This window comes from Alternaria ethzedia (genome assembly GCF_023757985.1).
Source record: "Alternaria ethzedia strain BMP 0044 chromosome Unknown scaffold_18, whole genome shotgun sequence".
In the NCBI taxonomy this organism is placed as follows: Eukaryota; Fungi; Ascomycota; class Dothideomycetes; order Pleosporales; family Pleosporaceae; genus Alternaria; species Alternaria ethzedia.
The window spans coordinates 418,552-444,028 of record NW_026056211.1 but is presented as its reverse complement, the minus strand read 5'-3'; the positions used below and the strand labels follow the sequence as shown (position 1 = coordinate 444,028).

The 25,477-nt window shown below is 52.1% G+C and overlaps 9 protein-coding genes across 9 annotated transcripts; 4 read left to right on the top strand and 5 right to left on the bottom strand.

Moving 5' to 3' along the window:
* Positions 1-4,099: 4,099 nt before the first annotated feature.
* J4E87_007061 (uncharacterized protein) lies at positions 4,100-5,083 on the bottom strand (the record flags this gene model as incomplete). The annotated part of the gene is made up of 1 exon (XM_049378658.1): positions 4,100-5,083. One exon carries the CDS (start codon positions 5,081-5,083, stop codon positions 4,100-4,102), a length of 984 nt encoding a protein of 327 aa, XP_049231679.1.
* A 1,693-nt stretch (positions 5,084-6,776) lies between these two features.
* J4E87_007060 (uncharacterized protein) lies at positions 6,777-7,484 on the top strand (the record flags this gene model as incomplete). The annotated part of the gene is made up of 1 exon (XM_049378657.1): positions 6,777-7,484. The coding sequence occupies one exon, from the start codon at positions 6,777-6,779 to the stop codon at positions 7,482-7,484; it is 708 nt and encodes a 235-aa protein (XP_049231678.1).
* A 386-nt stretch (positions 7,485-7,870) lies between these two features.
* J4E87_007059 (uncharacterized protein) lies at positions 7,871-9,092 on the bottom strand (the record flags this gene model as incomplete). Its single annotated transcript, XM_049378656.1, has 5 exons — positions 7,871-8,434; positions 8,484-8,729; positions 8,788-8,864; positions 8,979-9,023; positions 9,074-9,092. The coding sequence occupies 5 exons, from the start codon at positions 9,090-9,092 to the stop codon at positions 7,871-7,873; spliced, it is 951 nt and encodes a 316-aa protein (XP_049231677.1).
* A 3,559-nt stretch (positions 9,093-12,651) lies between these two features.
* On the top strand, positions 12,652-12,922 carry J4E87_007058 (uncharacterized protein; the record flags this gene model as incomplete). Its single annotated transcript, XM_049378655.1, has 2 exons — positions 12,652-12,780; positions 12,839-12,922. The coding sequence occupies 2 exons, from the start codon at positions 12,652-12,654 to the stop codon at positions 12,920-12,922; spliced, it is 213 nt and encodes a 70-aa protein (XP_049231676.1).
* Positions 12,923-13,012: 90 nt separating this feature from the next.
* J4E87_007057 (uncharacterized protein) lies at positions 13,013-14,098 on the top strand (the record flags this gene model as incomplete). The annotated part of the gene is made up of 2 exons (XM_049378654.1): positions 13,013-13,168; positions 13,775-14,098. 2 exons carry the CDS (start codon positions 13,013-13,015, stop codon positions 14,096-14,098), a joined length of 480 nt encoding a protein of 159 aa, XP_049231675.1.
* Positions 14,099-15,375: 1,277 nt separating this feature from the next.
* Positions 15,376-16,695, bottom strand: J4E87_007056 (uncharacterized protein; the record flags this gene model as incomplete). Its single annotated transcript, XM_049378653.1, has 1 exon — positions 15,376-16,695. One exon carries the CDS (start codon positions 16,693-16,695, stop codon positions 15,376-15,378), a length of 1,320 nt encoding a protein of 439 aa, XP_049231674.1.
* Positions 16,696-17,985: 1,290 nt separating this feature from the next.
* On the bottom strand, positions 17,986-20,853 carry J4E87_007055 (uncharacterized protein; the record flags this gene model as incomplete). The annotated part of the gene is made up of 1 exon (XM_049378652.1): positions 17,986-20,853. The coding sequence occupies one exon, from the start codon at positions 20,851-20,853 to the stop codon at positions 17,986-17,988; it is 2,868 nt and encodes a 955-aa protein (XP_049231673.1).
* Positions 20,854-21,712: 859 nt separating this feature from the next.
* On the bottom strand, positions 21,713-22,721 carry J4E87_007054 (uncharacterized protein; the record flags this gene model as incomplete). Its single annotated transcript, XM_049378651.1, has 2 exons — positions 21,713-22,045; positions 22,104-22,721. The coding sequence occupies 2 exons, from the start codon at positions 22,719-22,721 to the stop codon at positions 21,713-21,715; spliced, it is 951 nt and encodes a 316-aa protein (XP_049231672.1).
* Positions 22,722-23,787: 1,066 nt separating this feature from the next.
* J4E87_007053 (uncharacterized protein) lies at positions 23,788-24,669 on the top strand (the record flags this gene model as incomplete). Its single annotated transcript, XM_049378650.1, has 5 exons — positions 23,788-23,821; positions 23,873-23,907; positions 23,965-24,074; positions 24,143-24,548; positions 24,607-24,669. 5 exons carry the CDS (start codon positions 23,788-23,790, stop codon positions 24,667-24,669), a joined length of 648 nt encoding a protein of 215 aa, XP_049231671.1.
* Between the last annotated feature and the right edge of the window lie 808 nt (positions 24,670-25,477).

Sequence of the window (25,477 nt, the reverse complement as noted above, 5' to 3'; positions counted from 1 at the left end):
CTACGACGCCACACCATGACTGTCTGTGCATAATACATTGACATAGGCCTTCTGCGTCATCATGCAGGGAAACGTCATGTACTCCTCAACACCCCCTCCAGTAAGCGCTCATCTCCTCCCTTTCCGCCATGTAGATGTCGTGGTAAGTTTTAAGCGGCGTGTTGTGGTAGGTATGAAGCAGCGAAAACGGCAAGTTGATCATGAGCTGAAGCCAATCGCCTTTTGGTAAGTTCATTTGGTATTCACTTTCTCCATTTTGGTTTTTGCTCAGCGGGCGAGCTGTCATGTGGTTGATGTTGTGTTTTTTTGAGACGAGACAAAGACATGAAGTGGTTGGCATGAATCTTTTGGTTAATGTGGACTTTTGTCTCCACCATGATAGTGATGGGAAGCTTTTTGGGCCAAGGTGATGCTGGAATCATATGTTGAAGAAGCGGATATTTTGGAGTGAAGAGGCGAAAGACAGGCAGCACATATGTTGGTCCTTCGTGGCTTTCGAAAGTAGTGTTTGAGATTGATGGAGTTCGTGCCGGACATGCGGCGTCAACTAGAAGTTTTTGAGAAAGGGCGGAAGAGTCACTCGAACATCAGTTTGATCGTAGTGGCTTTCGGAGAAGAGGAGCAGACCATGGCGCCAGGTTTTCCTAGTTTTGGTACTCCGTGAATGGAGTGTGGAATAAGAACGAGAAGTTGGACGACGAGAAGAGGAGTTGATTATACATCGCTCCTGCTAGGCTGGAGAGTCGCCACGACATGGGTTCGTATGTTTTTGTGGCGGGCAGAAATGCTCGACATTGGTACATCGCGGGGATCTTTTTGGGTAGTCTCGCACATTTGTTGGAACGTTACGAGTTTTGGAAGAGAGGAGAGAAAGACATCAGCCGTGTCATCTACTATTTTGGTCCCTTAGAAGAAGGAAGTGTGTGTTGAAGGCGAGAAGGTGCACAGCGAGAAGAGGAGGTTTTATACATCGCATGCCCAGCAAAGTTGAGAGTCGACGTGATACATGTATCGCAGGCTTTCAGAAAGAGCAGACGCACTCGACATGAACCGGTTGTTTATGTCATTCTAGCTGGTCTCGCACATGTGATAGAATCGTATGAATTTTAGAGGAGAACATGTGCGCCTCGATCTACCTTTTGGAAAGAAGAAGGGTGTATGTGGGAGGAGAAGGTACATCAAGAGGCGGCTTTTATACATCGCGCGTCCAGCAAAGCCGAGAGTCGCCATTGTCATGATGGCACGGGGCTTTTTTACGGGCAGATCCACACAACATGTATACGCATTGTGTATGTTTTCGGCTGGTCTCGCACATAAGTGGCTTCTTCTTTCTTTTGAGGAGGAGAGAGGAGAACATTCAGTTCCTTATCTTTACATTTTGGAAAGAAGAAGTGTGGATGTGAGGAAAGGAGGTATAGCAGGAGCAGGCTTTTATATATCGCTCACGGCTAGCCGGCGAGACGCCATGCGACTGTCAGTGTTGATTTTCGTGTCGCGCAGAAGACGCTCGTCATGGTAGTGTTGTGTGACTATTTTTCGAGGAGACGCGCACACATGATGTGTTCAATTTTTAACTTCGGAAATGATGAAGTGTGTGTGTGTGTAGAAAGGACAAGGAGCAGAAGGCGGCGCTTTTATACCCTGCTCGCATCTGGCTGGCAAGATCTCATAATTTTTTTTGGCTGTCGCTTTTGTCGCCAGCGAAAGGTGCTCGACATAGTCGCATTTTGCTGAATGCTTGTCGCAAGACTCGCACACATGTATGCGCGTTGCAAAGTTTTCGGGAGCAGAGAAGAGGAACATGGACCCTATCCATTTCACATTTTGAAAATGATGAAGAGGTGTGTGAAGAAGAAGAGAGGCACACGAGAAGGCGAAGCTTTTATATGTCGCTCGCGATAAGCCAGGAAGTCGTCATGTGCTTTTCGATTCTGTTGTTTGTGTCAAGTCAAGGCCACACAGCATAGAATGAGATTGCGACAATTTTTGTGGTGAGACGAGCACATGTAGCGGCACGTTTGTGTTTTAAGATGAAGAGAGGAGAAGAACAGCAGCATCAGCGAGCTCAATTTCTGATTTTGGACATAATGAACTGCATAGGAAGAGAGCAGAGGGGAGAAGGCGAGGCTTTTATGTAGCACTCGCGGCGGGCTAGAGGCGACATAGTTTTGCTCTTGGTGATGTTGTGTTACACAGAAGCCACACAGCATATTGCGAATGTGTGGCGGTTTTTTTGGTGGGACGCGCACATGGCTTCCCACTCAACCTTTTGGAAAGCAGACGACAGGAGAATATTAACAACACGTCATTGATCTTTGGTTTTCTTGAAATGGAGAAGAGTGTGTGTGATGAGAGAGCAGAGAAGAGAAGGCGGAGATCTACGCATCATTTGCGCAGTAAGCTCCAAAGCACACATAGCCAATTTTGTTGATGTTTTGGTAGGCAGGCTCGACATGATACTGCGCCTCGTTGCTTTCGATCGCGTCTCGCACATCATCTGAGCGTACTACAGTTTCGGGAGAAGGAACACCACATACAGTGTGAGCTGTTTCATTTTTGGAGTAACAAACTGAACTTTTGTGATGAGAAGAAAGAAAGTGGACGAGAAGAGGCGGGTTTATATATGCCGCGCGCAAGGCGCTAGTCCGACCTGTTCATGAGCAAAAATGCTGTGCAATTTGGAAGACGGGCTCAACATGGTAATCGTGATACGAAGTTTTGAGAGCCAGAGACAGCCATCGAGGCTTTGCATTGGGATTTGGTTTCCAAAAAGGAGAGATGAGTTTGAGAAGAAGCGAGAAGATCGAGGAGATGGGCATCTTTCTTAAGCGATACTCGCGGATTTCTAACCTGACTATAGAGAGCATCGTTGTAGTTTTTGAAAGACAGGCTCGACATTTCATCAGCATCGACTCCTTTCTTGTCGCGACTTCCACATGCGCCCTGACTCTATAGATTTTGGAGGGGAGGACAGCCATGAAGCGGTGATTGGTTGATTTTGAGTATTGCCAAACTGAAGAGGCGGATATTTGAAGAAAGAAAGTAGAGTGGCAGGTGTAGTTATATATGCGTTACCCGCAGAGCGCCAGGCGGGCCATCGTAACCTTCAGTGCCGGTTTTGGAAGACTGGGTCGACATGATATCGTGATTGCGGAGGCTTTTGTCGCGCCTCGGACATGCTACGTTGGAATGCGGCTTTTGGAGAGGAGAACAGCCATAGGCAGCCAGGTTCGCAGTTATGGTCTTAAGAAGAGATATGAGTGTGAAGAAGAGAGAAGAGGGAGGAGAAGGACCGAATTTATATGCGACGCGCGGAGCGGCCGGCTGGTCATAAAAGTTGTGCATTGTGTTTTTGAGGGCTGGACCAACATGACTTCTTCATCGTAGATTGTTATGTCGCGTCTCACACGTGACCTCTTTTGATATGCTTTTTGGGGCGGACAACGGCCATCGACAGTTTCTTTGCCTCTTTTGATTTTGGTAAAAGAAGGAAGTGTGTAAAGAAGAGAGACTGAGATCGAAGAGAGAATCATATATAGCTATCGCTCATCGGGTTCACAGCACGGGCTTTGGCTGTCTCAATCCCGACTGACACATGCTTGCGCCCAGTAAAAGATTTCGAAGAGAGAAGAGACATAGGAACTTGCTGACAGAGTTTTGAGTCCGACAGCAGAAGATCATGTGATGCTCGTATGAGATTTTTGGTAGAACGGGAATGGAGAAGTTGTTGGTGGAAGGAAGAGAGTATGTGCGAAGAAGAGAGGGACTTTATACGTCCGCCAAGGATGCGTAGCGGCGTGGGGGTAATCTAGAGGGAGACAAAGATACACAACTGCGAGGGAAGCCAGAGACGACGCATCACCCGAAAAGATGACTGAAGTGTGGGGAAGCAAGTAAGCACTCAAAAGCAAACAGTACGTACGAATCGAAACATTCAACAAAAAGTGTCCTTTTCATTGCTCAAAACAGTCCGCACAGCGTCCATATATACAAGAAAAGGTCTATCGACCAAAATATTTACAAATCGAAGTCTTCAAGATCCCCTTCATTTCCAAAACCGAATGATCATGTCATGTACCCCAAAAAGCACACCCAATGCTTAGAACTTGAGCGTAACACCAGCCGTACCAACAACAGCAGCCTTAACAGCACCCGCCTCAAGCATTTCCTTAGTCTCATAAGGCATCTTGGTCAGCGAACCCTTATCAGCCGTGTTCTCGCTGTCACCAAAGTCGTTACCCTCAGCAACAGCCTTGCCACCGTCCTTGCTGTAAAGCGCCTTCTTAGCACCAGACCAAACGTTGTTCTGGACGAGGAGCTCAGCGCCCTGGCGGGTGTTGATGCCATCGCTGACGTTCTCGTAGTAGTTGTTGTAGAGGTGGCCGGTGCCGAAGCGGAAGGACGGGCCGCGCGAGTTGATGTTCTTCCAGTAGTTGTTGTTGTAGGTGACGGTGAGGTGGCCCTTGTCTTCGCTGCCGTTGCTGTCGGAGTGACCGACGAGGGAGCACTTCCAGTGGTCGTGCATGAAGCTGTTGGAGATGGTGACGTAGTCGGCGGCGTGGGTTACGTCGAGGAGACCGTCGTAGTAGTCCTTGTCGTGGTCGAGGTCCGAGGAGAGGTCGACGTGGTCGACCCAGACGTTTTGCGCTTTCTGGATGGCGATGGCGTCGCCGCCGACGACCTTCTCCATGGCGAAGTTGCGGAGGATGACGTTCTTGACGGCCTTGACGGTGAGGGTGAAGTCGGTTAGGACGACGGAGGAGTCCTTGCCGATGACGGACTTGTTGCTGCCGATCTTGACGTTCTCGCCGCTGCCCTTGATGGGGCTGGTGATGAGAACGATGGCGGCGTCGTCACCCTTGACGGCAGCCTCCAGATCGCTGAGAGAGCCGACCTCGATGGTCTTGCCGCCCTTTCCTCCAGAGGTACCTCCGTTCTGCGTGGCGAAACCGGTGGTCGCGACATCTTCCAGAGATGCAGCGCGCTTGGTGAGACCGTCACGCTTAGGTGCGATCTGAGATGGCATGGGTGCTGCCAGAGCAGAGACAGCCATGAGGCCGAAAGACATGATTGAGAACTTCATTGTCGAAAGAAGTATGTTGGTCAAGTTGGAAAATGAATGTGAAAGGGGAAAAGCGAAGGACTGGAGTTGTTGTAGAAAAGAATGGAAGAGCTTTGCTGCCGAAGATCTCAGTGGACGGTCACGCACATCCTTATATACTGCGTCTGGTACCCGCTCGCATCGGTGCTGGCTGTCTAGGTATGGTGTCCCCGCCGTGGACAGGCCCTTACCGACAGCATAGACGCTCGGGGCACAAAAGTTTCAACGTCTTCGCACCAATACGCTCCGCCGAAGGACCCGCCACAATGGAATACCAGGGCTACCGCTCACGATCTCGGGTGAGCACTCTTCCCTCGCTGGGTTCCGTACAGCGGACAAACGTCGCGACATGTCAAACATTCTTGGCAACCATGCGGAAGGATCCTGTTTGAAACGACTAACCAAAACAGGCGCGGGTAACTCCACTTTTCACGATGTGAGATTGCGAAGGGCGTCGTTCGAAACAAGGGCACACTTGAACACCGTAACTGCGCACGCGCAGGAACGTCTTGGCTAGAGGACCTGTGGAGACATGGCGGGCGCTTGCTGGTATCGCTACCGATTCAGTGGTGGAGCGGGCGGCTTGAGTCGTGATTGATCAGTAAACCACATGTATCGAAAGTATTGAAAGAACGGAGATGGTCCTGATGCATCTGTTCAATCTTGAAAATATGGATCTGTGGTGCCACGTTCGATCTGGTGTGGGCGGCTGTCGGGCTGCGTGCAGAAAGACCGATGTGAGAGGTACTCCGAAGGAGGTATGACGATGTGCAAGTCTTTCGGCCGTATCAATGTGTGCGGTGTGTCGCAGCGTAGAAGCGTGGGCAAATTTTCTTTTCTTGAGAAGGCTCGAAATCTCTTGCTTTACCGAAGCGTCTGGACTGTTGATCCATCACCATCGGTCCTTTGCGGGACCCAGCTCCTGATCAAAGCACACAGCAGCATGCACTTGATGCCATAGCAGATTGGGATGGGCAAAGCGACATGGGAATTGGTTAAAGAGAAGGATCGAGGAAGGGACGAAACGGATACGAAGCCGTGAAGCTTCTCTTGACCTGCGAGTGTGGTTTCGACTGCGCCGAACAGCCGCTCAGAGGCTTGGCATAGCTACACATCGATATGCATGGGAAAAGGAATAACGACAAAGGTAGAAATTGGTAATCTCAGTGCTGATATGCGTGTATCCGGCCAGTCATGGACAGAATGACAGTTGAGAGTGAGTACCTATGGTCAATTGTGATTGCTACCAGGGTGTACTCACACCGAGGCTGCACAACGGGTCCGAAGCGTGTTGGGCTCTGATGTCGCAGTGCATAATCATGGGTTTGAATGACATCGGGGAGTGAAGTCGAGCGAGGAGGGACCGCAGCGCTGCAGAGGTCGAAAGAAGGTTTCACGTGGTAGATGACATCATCGCCCAAAGCAGCAAGCACCTTCATCTGAACCAAAGAACGCGTCGACGAGGCCAGCAGAGCACAGCACAAGGCAGCAACAAACAGTTTCTACAACGTGTCCATAACTCTAGATCGCCTTCAGAACACCTACTACACCGTTCAGTAACTCATGAAGTAACGATCCGCTCTACTGCGACTACACCCTCCACGATACTCACCACCTCCACACAAACCACACACAACTCATACAACACCCCATATCCTCGCAAACCACCCCCAACATGCCCCCAATCCCCATCCACAAAAACGCGCCCATCGCGCCCACCACCGCCGCAAAACCCGACGGCACCACCCCTTCAACCGCGTCCTCAGACCCCGACAACGCCTCCAACAACCCGCCTCCAACACGCACAACGCCCGCCTACGTCCCCGCTACAACAACACAAGATGCATCGTCGAACCCACCCGCTCCACAGCCCGGCGCCCGTCCCGCCGCACCAACAGGTTCAGTCGGAATGACAGAAGGAAACGACAGATATACACCAGCAGCGCCGCAAGCAGGTGCCGTCCCAACAGCAACGGTCATAACGACGGAGACACGGCAAGCACCGCCACCGCCGCAGTTCAGTCATCCTCCGCCTTCAGACTCCATGTTGGCGGGGAGATCGACGGTGACGGCTACGATGGCTAGCAAACCTGGTCCTACGACGCTCAACTACGGCCCTGCTGCGTCGCCGTTCCAAACGGCTGATCAAGCGCAGCCTACGAGGACGAGCTTGGAACACCCGCCGGGCTATGTTCAGGCGATGGATAACGCGCCGTATACTGCTGGCGGAGGCATTGGTGGGTCGAGCGGAGCGGGAGACAATGAGGGCGAGGGCGTTGGGGCGCAGGCGTGGAGCATGCTGAACAAGGCGGGTGAGGCACTCAAGAAGGGCGAGGAGAGCGTGTGGAGGGCGGTTCAGGGTAAAAATGGCGGCGGGTTCTGAGCACGTGCTTGCTTGTAGAAGGGTTGCATGAGCATAGGCAGTCAGGAGAGCAATGCATCACTCATAGTAGAAGCAATTTGTTCATACAAAGAAACCCATGACTTTCTATAGACCACTATTTTCCCCATTGCACCAAGCGATGAAAAGAGGAAGTACAGCCAGAAACAGATGAAGCATTGCAAGCCGGATATGACGTGTGAATGTATAAAGTACAAGAGTGTGTTACCACCCGGGATCGTGCTTTTCGTAACCAAGAACAACCGTCGGCCCGCAGGGCGTGTGGCCGTTCTCATACACGTACACCCCATCCCCATCTCTCACGTCGCGAATAACTGCTTCCACCACATAAACGCAGGTTGGGGGTATCGTAGAGGGAAGAAAGGCGCTTAACCAGATCCACCCTTGAACTTCTTGCCGAAGAGGATGAGCTGGGCCTGGTCGTAGATGGACAGGACACCGGCACCGGCAACACCACGGAGAATGTTGGCACCAGCACCCTTGAAGAGAGACTTGACACCCTCGGCGGCAACGATCTGGCGAGCGGCGTCCATGGTACCCTTGTACTTGACGGCCTCACCGGAGGTCATCATCATGCGGCGACGGATGGTGTCAAGGGGGTAGGAGGCGATACCGGCACCAGTGGTGACGGCCCAACCAAGAGCGAAAGAGGCCAAGAAGTTACCCTCGAGGGAACCGGTGAGGAGGACGGGCTTGATCGAGTCGTACATACCGAAGTACAGACCACGGTAGACAACGATACCAGCAACGGAGGGCATGAAACCGCGGTAGAGACCGCCGATACCGTCGGAGGCGAGGGTCTTCTTGTAGACGTCTACGAGACCGTTGAACTGGCGCTCACCACCCTTCTTGGCCGACTTGGCGTCGTTGGCGAGACGGGTACGGGCGTAGTCGAGGGAGTAGACGAAGAGGAGGGAAGTGGCACCGGCAGCCTGTTGTTGTTAGATCATGATTTGCTAGCCATTGGACAGATGTACTTACACCACCGGAGGCCAAGTTACCGGCCATCCACTTGGCGTAACCGTCACGCTCCTTCTTGTAGGCGAACATGGACTTGTAGGTGTCGCGGAAAGCGAAGTTGAGCGCCTGGGTGGGGAAGTAACGGATGACGTTGGCAGTGTTACCACGCCAGAGGGAGAGGACACCCTCGTTCTTAGCGGTACGGCTGAAGCACTCGCCAATGCCATCGTACTTGCGGTCGAGACGACCGGACTTAAGCATCTCATCCTGCGGGGTGGGTTAGCAATTGTCGAGATGCGGGGGTCGAGATTGTGATAATGCATACCTGGTTCTGGATGAGGAGCTTAACACGCTCGATGGGGGCAGCAGCGGTCTTCGAGACGGCGGCGGAAACACCACCCACTGATAAGCTGTTAGTGGCTGTTGCGAGAGCAAAACTTGGCCGACAACGCTCGCATCACATCCAATTGCCAATGGCAGACGGATTGATGGACCTGTCGATGGAGATAAACGTACTCAAGAAGTCCACCACGAAACCTGGCATCCCGAAAAGGGACTTGTCTGCAATCTGGTCAGCGTCGTCTCGTGCAATTCGTAGATGTAATACACACCCTGCTGTGCGCCCGACATCTTGGATGATGTATGGAGGGGAGATTGGTTGAAAAAGGTGAGGTTGCAGATGCTGGTGCTGCGTTGAGGGAAGAACGGTGTATTTGTAGCGAAGCTGCGACAAATTCTGCCAGCAGCGCTAATTCGCACTAAGCCAATCACGTGCTAGTGGCCTCGCCCGCTATCCCGAGCGCACCCTCATCAACACCTCGGAAACGCGGGTTGGGACAATGGTGAATGAGAAAAAGTCCTCACGATGGCCGTCGCATTGCAATTGACCTCTCATACGTTCCAATTGCCATGTATCGACGTCGTGCTCTGCATCCAATTCACGATACTCTGCCTCTTGATCCCAACGGAACCCCCACAAGCGTTGCCGTAGCAGCCACACAATGCCTATGGCTTGACGAAAGTGCGTCTAAAGGCAGCCCGCAGCCGTCAATTCAACATGGAAAATCCACTGTGGGGATGTACAAGTGTTCACATGCCTCTTCCAGCCCAAGTCTCCCACCCTCTCCTTTCTGCGAGAGCCACCATTGTCAGGGTCCGCCATTTTTAGGTCGGGTAATCTCGGGGACGGAACCTGGCTCGGGCCAACAACTAGCGGCGAGGGCCCTCAAAGAACGTGGGGCCCGAAACTCCAGGCGGCGAATTTTCCATCGCGCTGCCCGCTATTGGCACAAGAGCCGTGGTTCGCGAAGCCTCGCCTGGCTTCTAGGGCTGCCGAGATGCTCTTCCAAGGCTGCCATGGCTGGATGCGTGACGTTGGTGTTGCAGGAGCTTCGTGATGCTGGGCCCTGGCTGACACCGTATGTCGGTTGTCGCTGTCTGACGCTCTTCAGTACCCCTCCGACGGCAGCCGTCTCAGGTCATCCGATCACATCGGGATATCACAAAGACTTCGCCAGTCTTCGGAATGCCAAACCCGTGTCGCGTTCATGGAGAATGTTGAACTCGGCGGTACTTCAAGTTTTAACACCGCGAGAACACTTGCGTCATTGCATCTTGTCATCCCGTTAGAAGGAGGTGGGATGAGCTACCATCGGTCTTCCACGAACAACTTGTTTTCTCGAAGTCACTCTAGCTCCCTTCTGCACGCTCCTACTGTGCAAACCATGCTTACTTGCTGGTGGTATCGTGGCCGTTGTATACAGGTTTGCAGTATACAGATATACTCCCTTCCATCTCGAGCCTAGCCCATCTTCTCTTGCAGCATACAAAGCAACTTTCATTAACTCTAAGAAGTATCATTGTAGCCCCAGACGTATACATGGCTTGGCTTCAGTACAGTGGGCATCCTATAGCTGTGTTGTCAGCTGCAGCATAGAAGAATGGTTGCGAGACCAAGACCTTTTGCTCATACTTCGCCGTCAGCATACGCACTGCACTTAGCCGACTAGCACGATCTGCAATCGGCCAATGCTCGCGCCATCTATCAACTCAACATGTACGTGAGCGCTTCGGCATGGTTGTACTGGGTACTGCCCATTCTTGTCCAAGGCTCTCCGACAATTCCAGAAGACGATGGGCTGAGGCCAGTACCCAAGACAGGTTCCAAACCCGTTTGTACTCTGCCAAACTGTACCAAGACCGGAGACAAGTCCTGTAAGAACAAGAGGGCTTTGCAAGAGCATGTCGTCACCAAGCACACTGAGTGTTATCCCGCCACGTGCCCAGTTGACGGCTGCCCACGCACCGACTTCGCATCATTTATCCATATCGACAAGCACATGAAAGAAGATCATCTTAAATACGCCATGGCCTTGTACGACCGCGACACGATCATCACATGCCGATTTGAGGGGTGCGAAGCCCGCTACAAAGCACACGTTCCCTATCGTAACCATCTGCAGAAAGAGCACAGAGTCGATCAGCCAACTGTGCTCGAGCACGAGAAGCCAAAGGATCATTTTTGCTACGTAAAAGAATGCAACACAGCCCACAAGTTTCGCAGTCCATTAGAGTACGACTCTCACCTGATTCAGACCCAGAGCCTTGTCACTCAAAACCAATTGAGGATCTTCTTGAAGGGCATGGCGTCTCGATGGGTGGAGAAAAATGGCCCCTTCATATACAACCTTCCACTTGCATGAGCATGAGAGTCTGGTATATCACAACTATACAGGTCTGTTTGTATGGTATCTATAACACGTATAGCCCGGATTGATCATACGTCGCTTGTCGTCATATCATGCTATCAAAGAAGGTCTTCGAGTTGTGGAAACAACGCAATGTGTATAGTATGTAGTTTCGCATACACACAAGCAATATTGTCGAGTTGATATGTACTTCAAAACGGTGCACGATCGAGCGATACTGTCCTGGTATCACCGGGTTCTGCACTGAGACTTGCCCGTCATGGCGTCGTGCCGACTCCGCTTTTCAAGGCTTCATCACCGTACGTCTTCCCTTAACTGCAGTCAATTATCGCATTGCTAACGGTCTGCAGACTATCTCCTGTGCGTGGCAGTGGTCAGTTTCGTAAGCGCTCCCTCGTACTGCTCTGGTACAGGTCTTAGTATCCATGGACGATGTACAGGATTCACTTCTGGGACATATTACCACAGCATGTCGCGTATCCAGTATCGGGGAAGGCAACAGCATTATTCTCAACGGTTGCCATGCAAGTTGCTCAAGCTAGCAAGACAGGCGGGTGAAGGCGGCTTCACGCTCAACTTTGCCGACATATATTGACGTCACCTTGTTTTCATGGTCACTCACCTTACGCAAACAAAACGTGAGTCACTGCGACTTCCGCTGCTGCCTAAATAAAAAGACGTCGACGCTACAACGACCCAATCCGCACCACCACCTCCGCACCACCTCACCACCACCCGCCCCTTCCCCTCCAACAATGGCGACTGCGAGAAAGACATCTGAGAATGTGAGTACTCGGTAGCAACCTGCTTCCTTGCGCGACCTTCTCAGAATCGTCTTCTCGCAGTCGCCCGACAAGCTCTCGCGCCACCATGCGAGCGCAGCCGATCGAGGCATCAAAACCAACCAACACCCCCCCAACTTTCTGATTATCCTCGCCACTGATGGTCACCCAAAAGCGACAGCGAGAAAGACATCTGAGAGTGTGAGTACTTGGTGGCAACCTGCTTCCTTGCGCGACCGTCTCAGAATCGTCTTCTCGCACACGCTCGACAAGCTATCGCGCCACCATGCGAGCGCAGCCGATCGAGGCACTGAAACCAACCAACACTCCTATATTTATCCAACAATCACAGTCACTCTCACCTTTACTGGTCTTGCAGAGTCTCTCGACAAGTTATCGCGTCACCATGCGAGCGCAGCCCTTTGAGCCATACAAGCCAACCAACACTCCCACATTCTCCAAATGTCACGGTCGCTCTCACCTTCACCTACCCTGCAGAGCTTTTTCGCTAAAGCGCGCTGTCTTGGTTGCCTTTGCAACTTGGGTCCGTACGCCTTGGTAGGCACTCACCAACAGAGGCAGTCTCTCACAACAGCCTCACTCTTACCCTCTACAACCTCCCCCTCCTACTATTTCTGCAAGCAACACTGCAATCCCCATTCCACTACCACTTCTGAGTCGCACCCACGTTCGGTCATCATGGATCGTGCCGACCGCCTCATCGACCAAGACGAAGCCGAGCGAAACTCGTTCGTTCAACATCACGTCGTCAACGGTCGAGGCTCACTGTTACCCGTGCATGGCGATGCTTCTCGCTCCAAGCTCGATGTAAGTCACACTGCCCTGTACCAATTGCCTGGAATTTCACTAACGTTGCGCTCTGCAGGAGGTCGCAATCAACGATGTGATGGTGTCCTACATCGTAGACAACGACGTTGAAGGGCTCGAGACGACTCGTATCATCAAGTGAGTGATAGCCATATACCAATTCATGTGAGACATGTACTGACTACCCACACCAATCTTTAGGTACGCCGATCTCAGTCCGCATCACAGCACGATGTCGCACGAGGACTTGGCAGAGCTCTTGAAGAAGCCCCAGTTGAGCCGTTCCGGCGAGCTCTCGTACATGCTCGCGACGCCCCGAGTCGATCGCCATGCTCGTCTGGTACTTCCCTCCGGCGTTGAGACTTCGGTCGTCCTCAACGACGACTGTGTTCCTCACTCCCCCCCCAACGCTTTACACTCCCCTGCAATCGCGTCTCTGCACTCAAAGTTGCACCATTGACTGAAGCTTCGCCACTGGACGTAGAAGCCTTGGCTTCGATCGCATTGGACATCTGCTCGCAACCTCCATTTCTCGGGCAGGATAGCTCAGCCAGACTGCTACATGATCTCACGCGCAACGTGTTGGTATCCGCAAAACCGCATGTCTTCGTCTTGATGAGCTGTGTCGAAATGTCTGCAAGTGGCGAGTTGCTTGTAGTCCCCAAAAGGATCTTGCTCCTTGTTAACTCAGTCAAAGCCGCAACGAAGCTTGTACTTCGCGCACTGATTGGGAAGGCGGCGGTGCTATGTACAACTGCGTCTGTCGCCACAACCCCGAGCTTCAACGTCATCCGTCAATCTCACACCGTGTTCTTGGAAGGAGCTGGACGCGCCAGAGATGTCGAGATTGCTGGATTCTTCAGCCACTTCTGGAACGCCTGTCTGCGAATGTTCATCGGCTCCGTAAACCAATTGGGTCCGGCTGCATGCATTTGTTCAGAACAACGAGAACCCGTTCGCGAAGCAGCTTGCTTTATCAACTCTCCTTCGATAGGCTGCCGCGGACCTCGAGATGAAAGAACTCAACCAGACATCTCGATTCAAGAACTCAGCGCTGCTAGAAAAGTGTGCCCTTGCGAACAATATGTCACAGCTTCAGGCAGTACCGGGGTCTTTCGATGACACCCTCTCTGCTACATACGCCACTATCGACAAGGCTGTATTGGGCATTGAGAGCAACCTCATGTTCGTGAACGTGCAGGATGCGAAATCGACGAAGGATGTCAGTGGCTCTTCCTATTCCCTCGAGACTGCCGCCGCGGTCATGAAGGATGCCAGAATTCCCAGACCGTCATCAGTCCGTACAACGTCCAGGTGACAGTCTACGGTGAATTACATCTTAGAGCTGGTACAGTTCCCCGGTTTCGATCAGTCCGAAGAGCTAAGCCAGACTGCTACATGATCTCGAGCGCAGCGTACTGGCATCCGTGAAAGGGCATGTCGTCGTCTTAGATAGTTATCTTTGGAATCTTAGGAAGCGGTGACTTGATTGTAGTCCTCAAAACAATCTTGCTCTTTGTGTATCTGGCGGATTGACTACGTACAAAGTAGCGGAATGGGCTCTATGTAAAATGAGCTAGGCGACTACATGATGTCTCTGACCGCTCGTTTCAAACTTTTGGATTAAATGTTTCAGTCTCGGGTAGGTATTGGTAACTAAATTTGGGAAATAGCACGATGACTATACGCATGAAGAGCATATCGTGAAGTTATGATGTCTCTCGATCCATGTTCCACATGCCGCCTACACTAGAGAAACGGAGGCGTGTCTTTATTTGCCGAAGAGCATGTGTGCGTTAGACACAGTCGTAACTTCTCAACCTTTGAGCACAGAAAGTCATGTCTACGGCAATAAACTCTGTAGCTTCTCCAACTCACGCCACATAAGTCCATGTCTGCGGCAAACATGTCGGGTATCCAGAAGACTTCTGAGAGTATGAAGCGTTGGCCTTTACTTAAGTAAGGATATATATCCAACAACCACATGTGTGACTTGCTAAACTCAAAACATACAAAAGCATGTCTACGGCAACCATGCTTGTGGCTTCTAAAACTCGCCCTACTTGAGCGCATGTCTGCGGTAAAGATTTCAGTATCCACGAGACTTTTTTAGACCTAGAGCTTTGATGATAGCGCCCCTCCCAATCCCCCATCAACATCGAACATCAAACATCTGCTTAAACACAGTGTTAATCAGCACACCAGGTCCGATCTTCATCGGCACAGCAACCTCCTTCAACTTCCCCAACACATCTCCTTCCCTCTCCTTCACCGGCCCTTTCCCTACCATCATCTCCACTGACCCGCTCTCGCCGTCACCACAATCTCTTCCCTTCCTATACCAATACTCCGGCCAAGAATGCCCATTCCCATCTTCCAGCCCCGTCTTCTCCACGATATGGCTTGCCCCTGGTGAAATACCCAGAACTTGTACTCGCGAGCCTGAATTGCTCAAATAATACAGCATCTGTGCAGCATAGCGCTGCATAACCATCTCATCCAGTGCAGCAAAGCTGACGGCACAGGGCTCACGATCTGGAACGAAGTTGTCGCGGGTATAGTGGATATCTGGTGGGGATAGGAGGCGGAGGTGTTTCAGATGGGGGTGTGCGGCGATATGTGTCTAAAGACGTTGTCAGTTCTCGCTATTAGAGTTGTGGGGAGATGAGACCTTGGAGGGTTGCTTACTAGAAAAACCTTCTGGTCGAATATCATGTCGGAGCCGGGTCGGTCTGGCACTGGATAAGAAAGTGGGTTGGGATCTCGGATCGGGTGGAGGGATTGGCGGGGGAAGTGTACGGCGAGGCCATTGAGATAGGGGAGTGATTTCAGTAGTTTTTCCAGATCCTTCGGGGGGTAGAAGGGTACGCGGTCTGTGATCTGGCCGTCTATGCCGAGTTGGCGGAGGGAGGTGTGGCGGGAGATACAAGATACATCGACCATGCGTCCGTCTGCCATGTCGAGCCAAAGCTTTTCCAGACTGTTGAAGGAGTTGAGGAGTGCTTCGACAGCCCGTACGGTGTGTTCTAGTGGAGAAGAATTCCGAGCCATTGTAATGTTCAACTGAGTGAGGTTGCAAACGGGCGCAAGTACTGTCATGAGATCGACGATGCTCTCGCAACCCACAAGCTGAAGACATCTGAGTTTGGATAAGTCGACGTTGCCCTGCAATAGAGCTGCAGCTCTTCGCCCCAAGACCACCTGCCCCAGGCTCATCCGTGATAACTTGAGTTGAGGAGGCGCACTGCCACTTTCAGACGGCCCTCCAAAGACGGCCCAGTCTGGTCGTGCCTCTGGGCGGTCAGGATACGCCATTAGACTGAGGCAATCAGGACGTGTCACAATCCTGAGTTCTTTGAGATTCGGAGCGCTGCGCACGAGTAGTCCAGCCGCCTTGCATTGTTCGCTGCCCATGTCATCGGGCATCACGGTGAGCGACTCGATACTTGCAAGTCGAGATGATATCCACGATTCGTGAGCTCCGTGTGCGTAGCTTACGTTGGCAGTACCAAGCCCCAAATTGAAAAGAACATCGAGCCGCTTTATCTTCGTGTGGTTCTGCAGCAGATGAAACATCATCCTTGTGGACAAATTTACTTCACCGGCTAGAGCGCGTAATGCCCCCTTGGGGAGTTCGTTGATGATTGTCATGAGTAGTGTCTGCGTTGAGTAGTCGCACACATCGTACAGCTTCTCAGTACCACTGCGGGCGATGTAAATACTCTTTACGTGGCGTATGACGCCGTTCCCAGGCTCGAGGAATGTGTTCAGCATTTCTGGGGTGACATTGTCCGACGCTATCGTGAGGTTCGAAAAAGCCATTGGCGTGATGATGTCTCGCCATTCGTGGTTGACGAGACGAACGACTGCATTGGTGGCTTTGTCGCGTATGTAGGCGAAGATGTTGGCTTTCATTTCTACCGGGAGGCTTGGAAAACTAGCTGGACCTGATGGTTCGGCCATCTTGAATGGGTTACAAGTTTGGGTGTGGTCAGGGGTGACAACAAGGCGGTTGAGGTGACTGGGCCGCGTTTATCGCTAGTGGAGCGCCACAAGGTTTGGCTTTAAGGAGGGTCGTGAGGCACCAAGTAGAAGTAAAAGTGAAAGGCTTTTGAGGCGCTGTCCCAAATCATGAAGTACCCATTTCACACAGCACTGGCAGTGTTATCCATAACGATCAAGCAAGCAACGAGCTCTTGTGTTAACAGTACTTCTCTTCTTAAGAGGCCTAGTTCGATAGTTGTATATAGACAGATTTTATAAGTTGCTTGTCCATAGAAGAATTAAAGCTTCGCATTACACTTAGAGTCGGAAGAGGGTATTATAAGGTAGCCGCACCGCTGCGTCTTTGTTGCTTGCAAAACTCACACACAACTAGCAAGCAGCGACACAATCGAATACAAGATATGCGAATGTGTAAACGTACTATCTGAAGAAGTTGGGAGAACAACGCAACGGTAAGCTGCAGTCTGCCGCAAGCATATCATCGCGTCACTCTACTCGATTCGACGAACCATCGCCCTTTATGGTCCTTTCTCTCACGACCCGGTCACTCTTATCGTACACTATGTATCTTCTTCACTTCAACCTCCTTGTACCTGTCGGTATAGTCTCTTTGAAGACAGCATTATCCTTCTCACTCCCAACATGCTTGTGTATCTCCCTTTTTGGAGATAGCAGCATCTCACATCCTTGTGCACATTCCTCTCTGGAGGTGGCAACGATCCCTTCTCCTCTCGCATTCTTCTCTTTCCAACCCTCCCCACACAAATCACTGACCGCCCCACCAACACCCATCGCAAACTCCAAAGCATCCATCAAAATCATCAAAACCTTGGAATCATCATTTCCATCACACTGAACCCGTCCTATACCTCGCCATCAATGCCAACACCCAGTTTAATGGTGTCGCACTGATTGGTATAGTCTCCTGCTCTTTCTCGCTCGGAGATACCCTATCGGCACTGTCCCGCTAATCATCTCGTGAGCGTCTTTGTTCTGGTGAGACTGCATCGCTTCGTATCCTCGTGTCATATACACGAGCCTCGCGAATGCAGTCTCGGGATCTAGTCGTCTTTGCGACGTCGATCTTTGTTGCGCTCATGTCGTTTTCGTTCTCGCTCCTGTTGTGGTCTTCATCGTCGTTGTCGTCCTTGTTTCCGTCCTCGCTCCCATTCTCCTGCTTCCCATCGACCTCGCCAGAAGCTATCGCCTATCCGCCTTTGACTTGGACGGGCTCCTGCTCGCTCGCGATCTCTCCGGTGCCTTAGCCGGCGACTTGACCGTCTTCTTTGCTGGCGACTTTGTCGACTTGACGGGAGACTTGCCCCTTCCATTCTCCTTCTGCGCATCTATCTCTTTATCCTCCTTCATCGGCGACGCTGCCATCTTACTCAACACGTTCTCGTTGAGAGATCCGATGGGCTTCCCGGCATTGCGCGTGCGCCTGTTGTTGGGTGCCTGGGATGAAGCAGGGAGCGCAAGACTGGCGGCGCTGGCTACGTTTGTTTCATCGGTGTTAGCTGTCGTGATGTCGTTATTTGGGCCTGCTGGCTCGGTCGACGCGGGATGTGCTTCCGGTGGAGTATCGCCGTTCTCGGCTGGGACTTGGGATGGACTGCTGACTTCAGTCGTCTCGTTTCCTTCAAGAGGCGCATCCACAACGTTCTCTGTGAACATCTCGTTCAGAGTCGGAGTCTGCTCATCACCCAAGTCAACCTTCGTCCTCTGCACCTTTGACGACTTCGGCAGTGACTGCAATAACCTAGGTGGCATCTGCGACGACGGAGGCGGCTCTTCACCGTCATCTTCTGTCAAGAGCCGCTTCGTAGCCGGGGTCAATATGATAGTGGGCTTGCGAGTAACGACAATTGGAGTCATGTTCTCCAAAGCCAGAGTCTGCTCACCGCCAAGGTCCTCCTTCATCCTCGCTACCTGAGATGGCTTAGGTGAACCTTCTTCGCCGTCGACGTTGACCTTCCGCTTGGTAGCTGGAGTCAGCTCGATGGCGGGGATGTCGATATCGGGGATGTCGATACCGGGAATATCGCTGATGACCGGAGGCGGCTGCTTGTTTGGACTTGGTGAAGGCATGGCATAGAGATCGTCATTGCTGTGATCGCTTTCATCGATGATGGTATCGCCGTCAATGACGAGAGTATCGCCAAGGGGGTTTGCCTTGCCCTTCGCTGCGTCTTTCTCGGGAAGAGCTGCTACCTCAGCGCCAACTTCGTCGCCCAAGCCATATGTGAAAGTGCCCGAGTTGTCCGCGTCACCCTCAAAAGAACTCCAGAAGTCTTCGATATCAGAAGTGTCACCATCGTCTTCTCCCTGTTCTTCTTCGTGTTCTTCTTCCTGGTCTTCTCCCTGTTCTGCTTCGCCTGGTTCTTGTACGGCGAACTTGAATGCCGGTCCCCCATCAGGCGTCAATAGATTTCCTGTCGGAATCTCTGCACTCTCGCCGCTAAGCCGAAGCTGCTTGACCGGTCTGGGTGTCTCGCCCTCATCATCAGACTTTCGCTTCAACGCATCCAAGCCTTCGATGTATGCTGGGAGTGTGATCGTCCTAGCATTCCAGTCTGCGGTGAGTTTTTTGTGGTCCTTTGGCGTCGAGGTTGTATCGGGAGTGGTTGTGGGGCCTGGTAATGCCGTGGGGATGGGTGTAGATGGGCTTGTGAGACCGGCGACGGGGACGAGACGTGGCTGAGTATCGATAGGATGGTTGGAATAGATCGCGCTCGATGCATTCTGCGTCTCAGATGGAGTGAGCGACTTCGCTGCGGGTGCAGCCATCTCTGTGGCTTTCGCACCGTCGATCTCCGACTTCAGCTTCTTGACCTCCATCTCCAATGCCTCGCGACGAGTAACCTCCTTCTTGAGCTGCTCTTTGAGCTCCTCGTTCTCCTCATTAAGCGCGGTCTGCACATTATCGTTAACTTCCTTCGCCTCCGCAGCAATGCCTTCCCACTCCTTGACCTGCTCTTTGAGCGCGGCAACTTCCTTGCTATGTCGTAGTCGCACCTCGTGGAAGTCTCTCTCCATCGAAGCTGCATCGGCTCTGCCCTTCTCTTCTTCTTCTCGGGACGCTTGCAACTGCATAGTCAGAGATGCTGCGTTGGCTTCTGCCTCTTCCTTCTCTTCTTGGACTTTTCCCACGAGTTCTTTCACCTGGGCCAGGCCAGATCCAGCGGTTTTGATGGCTTCGTTCGCGCAACCCAATTGCTCCTTGACTGAGAGGAGTTCCACGTTAGCCGTCTGCGTTTCTTGTCGTGCAGCTTCCAGCTCAGCCTTCAGGGAAGCCACTTGAGCTTCAACCGCCTCAATCTCTTCCGATACTGCCCGAGGTTCTTGACCGTGAGAAGCCAGTAGTGAAGCGACTTTAGCTTTAGCCCCATCAGCCTCTTCTCGCACCAGCCGTAGCTGCTCGTCCTTGGAATCCGCTTCCATCTTGGCGTCTACAGCCTCTTGCCGCGCCGCCCGAAGTTGATGCCCCATATCCTCCAGTGCATCTCGCTTTGGAGTTGATGAGTTGTGAGACGAGTTGGAAATTCTACTCGGGTGCGCAGGCTTGCTCGTAGACTGCTGGAGCTCTTTGACCTGCGCATTACTGCGCTTCAGGCTATCGCTCGTCTCCTTGAGTGCCTCCTGTAATTTGCGGACCACTTCTGGTGTTTGTGTAGGCTCTTCGCGCACAGGCGTCGCAAAGTCTGGAACCTCGTCGACCTGTGTATTTCGACGCGCTCGATCAGAGCTCGCCTTCTCCCTCATCTCAGACTCCTTCTGCTGCTTCTTCGCAACTTCCAGCTCTTTCCGTAGACTAACATTCGTCTTAAGCTTAATATGAAGCCAGTTAATAACGCGCCAAGTGATAGCCTTCCATGTGTTATGGTCGACTCCTGGTGGAGTCCTTGCGCCTTTCCAGATTCTCATCACACTTACAGTGCCCCGAACAGTCATGACGGAGTACAATGCGTATTCGAGGGCGCGATATTCGAGTGCGGAATTGGCCTTGTTCATGATAGTGTAGCCGGCGCTTACGATCCTGAACAGAGTTGGCGAGACGATAGAGTTCATTTTTGCGGCTGTGTTGTTGGAGGTGGCGGAAGCGATGACTGTTGATGTTGTGTTTGTGGTCTTCTTGATGGTGTTTGTCGCGGTCCTGGCGCCGGTCGCGAAGTTGGTACTGACGCCTTGCAGGAGATCGGATGTCTCTGGCGCAGTATTCAAAGGGGTAGTAGATGGATATTTCCTCGCTACTTGTCACAGCGCTGATGGGTATGTTAGTGATCGTGTGAGTGGGATGATGAGGCGGGGGCTGGACTTACGCTGATAGCGTGACTGCGGTAGAGACCTTGTCGCGCAGGTGTTCGCTTGTTCGGTTGCGGTGTATTTCCTTCGGGTTATTTCCCTGGACTTCAGCGTCTTCGATGCTACTGCGGTTGCTGATGGATGCGGGAGTACGCGTTGTGGTGTCGTCGCGGTATCGTCGCAGTGGGCTGAGAATATCCAAGATAGAGGGGTAGCAGAGTCGCGACTCAATGAATGCAAAGAAACAGAAAATCTCTTGTTTACACTCGCTAAGTCGCAATAGTGTGCGCTGACGTAACGGAAAAGTCACGTTGTTGGAAGTTTTTGGTCTTTCACTGATGCGATCGGGAGCCAAACAAAAGAACAAAGAGATAAGGAGGCAGTCATATCTGGATTCGAGAAGACACACAGAAGACGAAGGAGAGGCGGCTTTTACATGTACGTTTTGTAGAAATGATATCTAGGGGTCAGGATACGTACTAGATGTCGCAACTGAACCTCGGGGTTGCCCACCAAGTTCCCCCAAACTCGCACTCTAGAGTCCCATTTGACGCCGCACGAGGCGCGCGCACCAGAACTTCCGTCTGAGCCATCATCATAAGCTCAACACTTGCCACCAAAGATCTCAGTTGCTCTTCTGACCCCACCACGACTCCGCCTCCGCCGCTTTCCACTCATCATACTCTCCCGCCGCCCGTTCAATCACAGCCTGCTCAGCAGCCGCCTGCCACGTCTTGGCCAAATGACCGTTCTTGAGATCTTCCTGGAACTTGGCGACATCGGTACGGAAGCAGTTGTTTGCCAGCGTGAAGGCTGAAGGCCGTGTGTCTTCTGTGTTGCCGGCGCTGGTCTTGGCAAGCAGAGCTTGGTGCGTGGTATTCTCGGGGAGCATGGAGATGAGTGTACTCTGCTGCTCTGCGCTGAGGTGGGTCCAGGCTGGTCCTTCAAGGAGCATGTGCTGCGATGTGTGAGCTGTTTGACTTGTGAGTGGTGAATGGATTGTGATGAAGACTTACGTAGATGTCGGCTTTGACTAGACGGCTGGAGGAGTTGGTGGTGATGTAGATTGGGTCGAAGACTTTGCTTAGTCCCTTCTTGGTTGGGGCAGCTTTGGGAGTGGGCTTTTCCTCAAACTCCTCGAAGCGCTCTGGTGCTTTGCGGTTGCGCGAGGGACGTGAGCTGGGTGTTGCTGCAGGAGCGGGTTTCTTGGCTGCTGCTTTCTTCGGGGCTGGCTTTTTGGGCGCAGGCTTCTTTGGAGCAGGCGTCTTCTTTTTCGTAGTCTTGGCTTTTGTTGCTGAGCTTGTACTCCTGGCGGCGCGTTTGGGAGGCGGTGTACCGAAGGCGGGCTCTTCGTCGTCATCATCGACTTCTTCGTGAGACCTCTTTGGGCTCTGCTTGGACACGCGTTTAGCGCCCATGTTGGATGTCGGCATAGTAGTAGATGTAGGCGCCAGCGCCTGCTGAGGTAGGGATGGAGACTCGATCGATGGCATGATGGACGAGTCGTTCTCTGTTGTTGAGATGGCAGAATCTGGGACTTGGCTCGGCAGGCTTGAGGGGATGGGTGAGACCTGCTCAGATGAAGATGAGGGAGGGGAAGAGAGAGATGAGGAGTCGGGGTCCGAATGGTGCATTTTGACTCGTTTGTTTGGTGTTGTTGGAGGTGGTGCAGTGGTTTGTCCTGATTCTGTTGTAGGCGGAACAGGTGTCGGGTGATGGTCGTGTGGAGAGGTGAGTCGGGTGGCGGACGAAGGTCTATGGTTGTCAATCGAAGCTGAGGGAGACGGGATATGGGTTGCCAATCCGCGTTGAGCTTTCTATTGTCGGACGGTGGATACGGGCGAACAGTAGGCTATTGGACCAAGCGACAGTCACGTGTGAAAAGAAGAATGTCGGCGCGCGAAGTGAATGTGGAGGTCGTATTGAGCAGTTGCACAATGGTAGTCACGCGCTTGGCAGACAAGTCGTGAAGACGGCGCACGGTACATGGTGTGGTGAAGAGTGGGAACGCACCTTACTGGTAACGACATCTTGTCGTTTGGACTGGATGCAGAAGCTTGATGTCGAACTTGAGCAAGTATTTGCTTACACGACGTCGTAAGTGCAAGTGACTACCTGGGTAGGTTGGTATGAGCGGCAGCTGGCAAAATGCCGGTGCGATGTCGTTTGTGTTGAGGCAGTAGCTATCGCGTTCCGCAAGGCTGATCTACCAATGGCTAAGGTCGGGTTCTACTGGGAAGCTTGAGCATCGAGCGACTTGAATCAGGGCTGAAAGCGCGTCCGCCACTCGATGCATAGAGTGAAGGTGTTGAAAGGGTACGCGAGGATAGAAGCTCGGCTCCGCATGGTGGCTGGGGCGCTGAGTTGAGGTTGTACCAGATATTCCGTCACAAGGATACCGATATTAATCCAGTCAGTCTCTATGGCCTCGAAATTCCGATCAACGCGTCTGTAGAGTCATGAAAGACAGTGCATTGAAGGGTCACAGCATGCTGGTTGTTCGGTAATGGCCGTTGGCGCGTCCGTGCGCTTTCCCGCGCGACCTTTCCGCATCGTCATCTTTGCGATCTGGTATCATCCGCCCGACACGTATCCCCTATAGGCGACTACTCACCCTCGGGCCTGACTTTGCGCTCGTCATAATATTTGGCGACGTTGTACACTCAGCAGCTGTAATTCTCTGCACCCTCAACCGCCACCATGATCAAACACACCATAATATCGCGGCTCGACGGTCAGTAACTCAGCCGTATTGAAGGCTGCACACGTGCTGATACATGTCTAGGCCTTCATTTGGTAGCCTCGGTCGACGATAACCAGGTAACGGCGCCTCTCGAGCTATTCACGTAGCCTAAAAATGGGGCTCACATTTTCTAGAATGATGCCGAGTTCACCGAGGCCACGAACAAAGTAAAGATGTTACAGCGACGTCTAAACCGTAACGCCGAACAACAAGCGAGTATAGAGAGCGGAAACTACACATTTCAGTACGTGCATTGCCCCTGCCTTTACGTGCAGAGAAGCATCCTCGATCACACGCTAACGCAACCACCAGCTACATAATCGAGGGCGACCTCTGCTTCCTCTGCATATGCGACCGTTCCTACCCGCGCAAACTCGCCTTCACATACCTCTCAGACCTCCAACGCGAATTCACCACTACATACCAACCGCAACAGTACCTCTCACCCACATGCCGACCGTACGAGTTCGTCGGATTCGATCAGTTCATTCAGAGCACAAAGAAGACATACCAAGATTCGAGGGCGACGCAGAACCTGGACAAGTTGAACGATGAGCTGAAGGACGTTACCAAGGTCATGACCAAGAACATTGAGGATCTGCTGTATCGAGGAGACAGTCTGGAGAGGATGGGCGATATCTCGAGTCGGTTAAGGGAGGACAGTAGGAAGTACAAGAAGGCTGCTGTGCGCATCAACTGGGAGTTGTTGTTGAAGCAGGTGAGTAACGGGCAGACGCACGTCACGGTCATAAACTTGGAATACTAACGATGCGCAGTATGGACCCATCGGCGGACTAGCCTTCATCATCATCGTCTTCATCTGGTGGAGATTCTTTTAGACACATGCAGCGAGTCGGCACACAGCAGGTACCAAGGAGGGCATTTATTGGCGCCGTCGGCGTTAGAGGCGCATACATTGCCGGAAAACGGCGAAAGATACACAACAATACCCAAGCTCCAGCTTTTCGTATACAAGTCTTCATACAAGTCTCCATACAAACATTGGTTCCACCATGTGAATGCTGGCGCTGTCGAAAAGACAAGGATACCCTTCCAAGCCTCTAGCTCTGATTGGTTGGATGCATTGTCGTGAGCACTACATACCTCGCTAATACTTCACACCATGTCTGCCCCACTCCACACTACCAATTTCGTTTTGCACCTTTTCCTTTTGCCAGTCCAGCATACTTCGACATTGACGGACGAAAGAGACAAGACGTATACGAACCCGATACCATCGAGCGATTCAACGACACGATGTGAACGACCGTGATCCCTCGGACGCACGTGCTGATATCAACACCATGACGACATGATCAAATTCGGAGAGGATGTCTTATAAGAGGAGGGAGAGGGAATATGGAGCTATAGGGGCAGACTGGGACTCTTGACCGGACTAAACGGTTCACACCAACTGCCCTTCCTCTCTAGTGAGAAACAATGGAGCCACCTGTTGTCAATATCGCTGTGGGTTGGAGGATGTACGCGTAGAAAGACTGTCAAGATACGATGGAATGGTCGGGTCAAGAGGAATACATGCCTACTTCGAGCAAAGAGAGTGGAGATAAGGCCGTATTTCGGGGAACCATATGTATGACGCATGCCACCGTGCCCTTCTCCATTTACGCCCGCGACAACCTAGTTTCG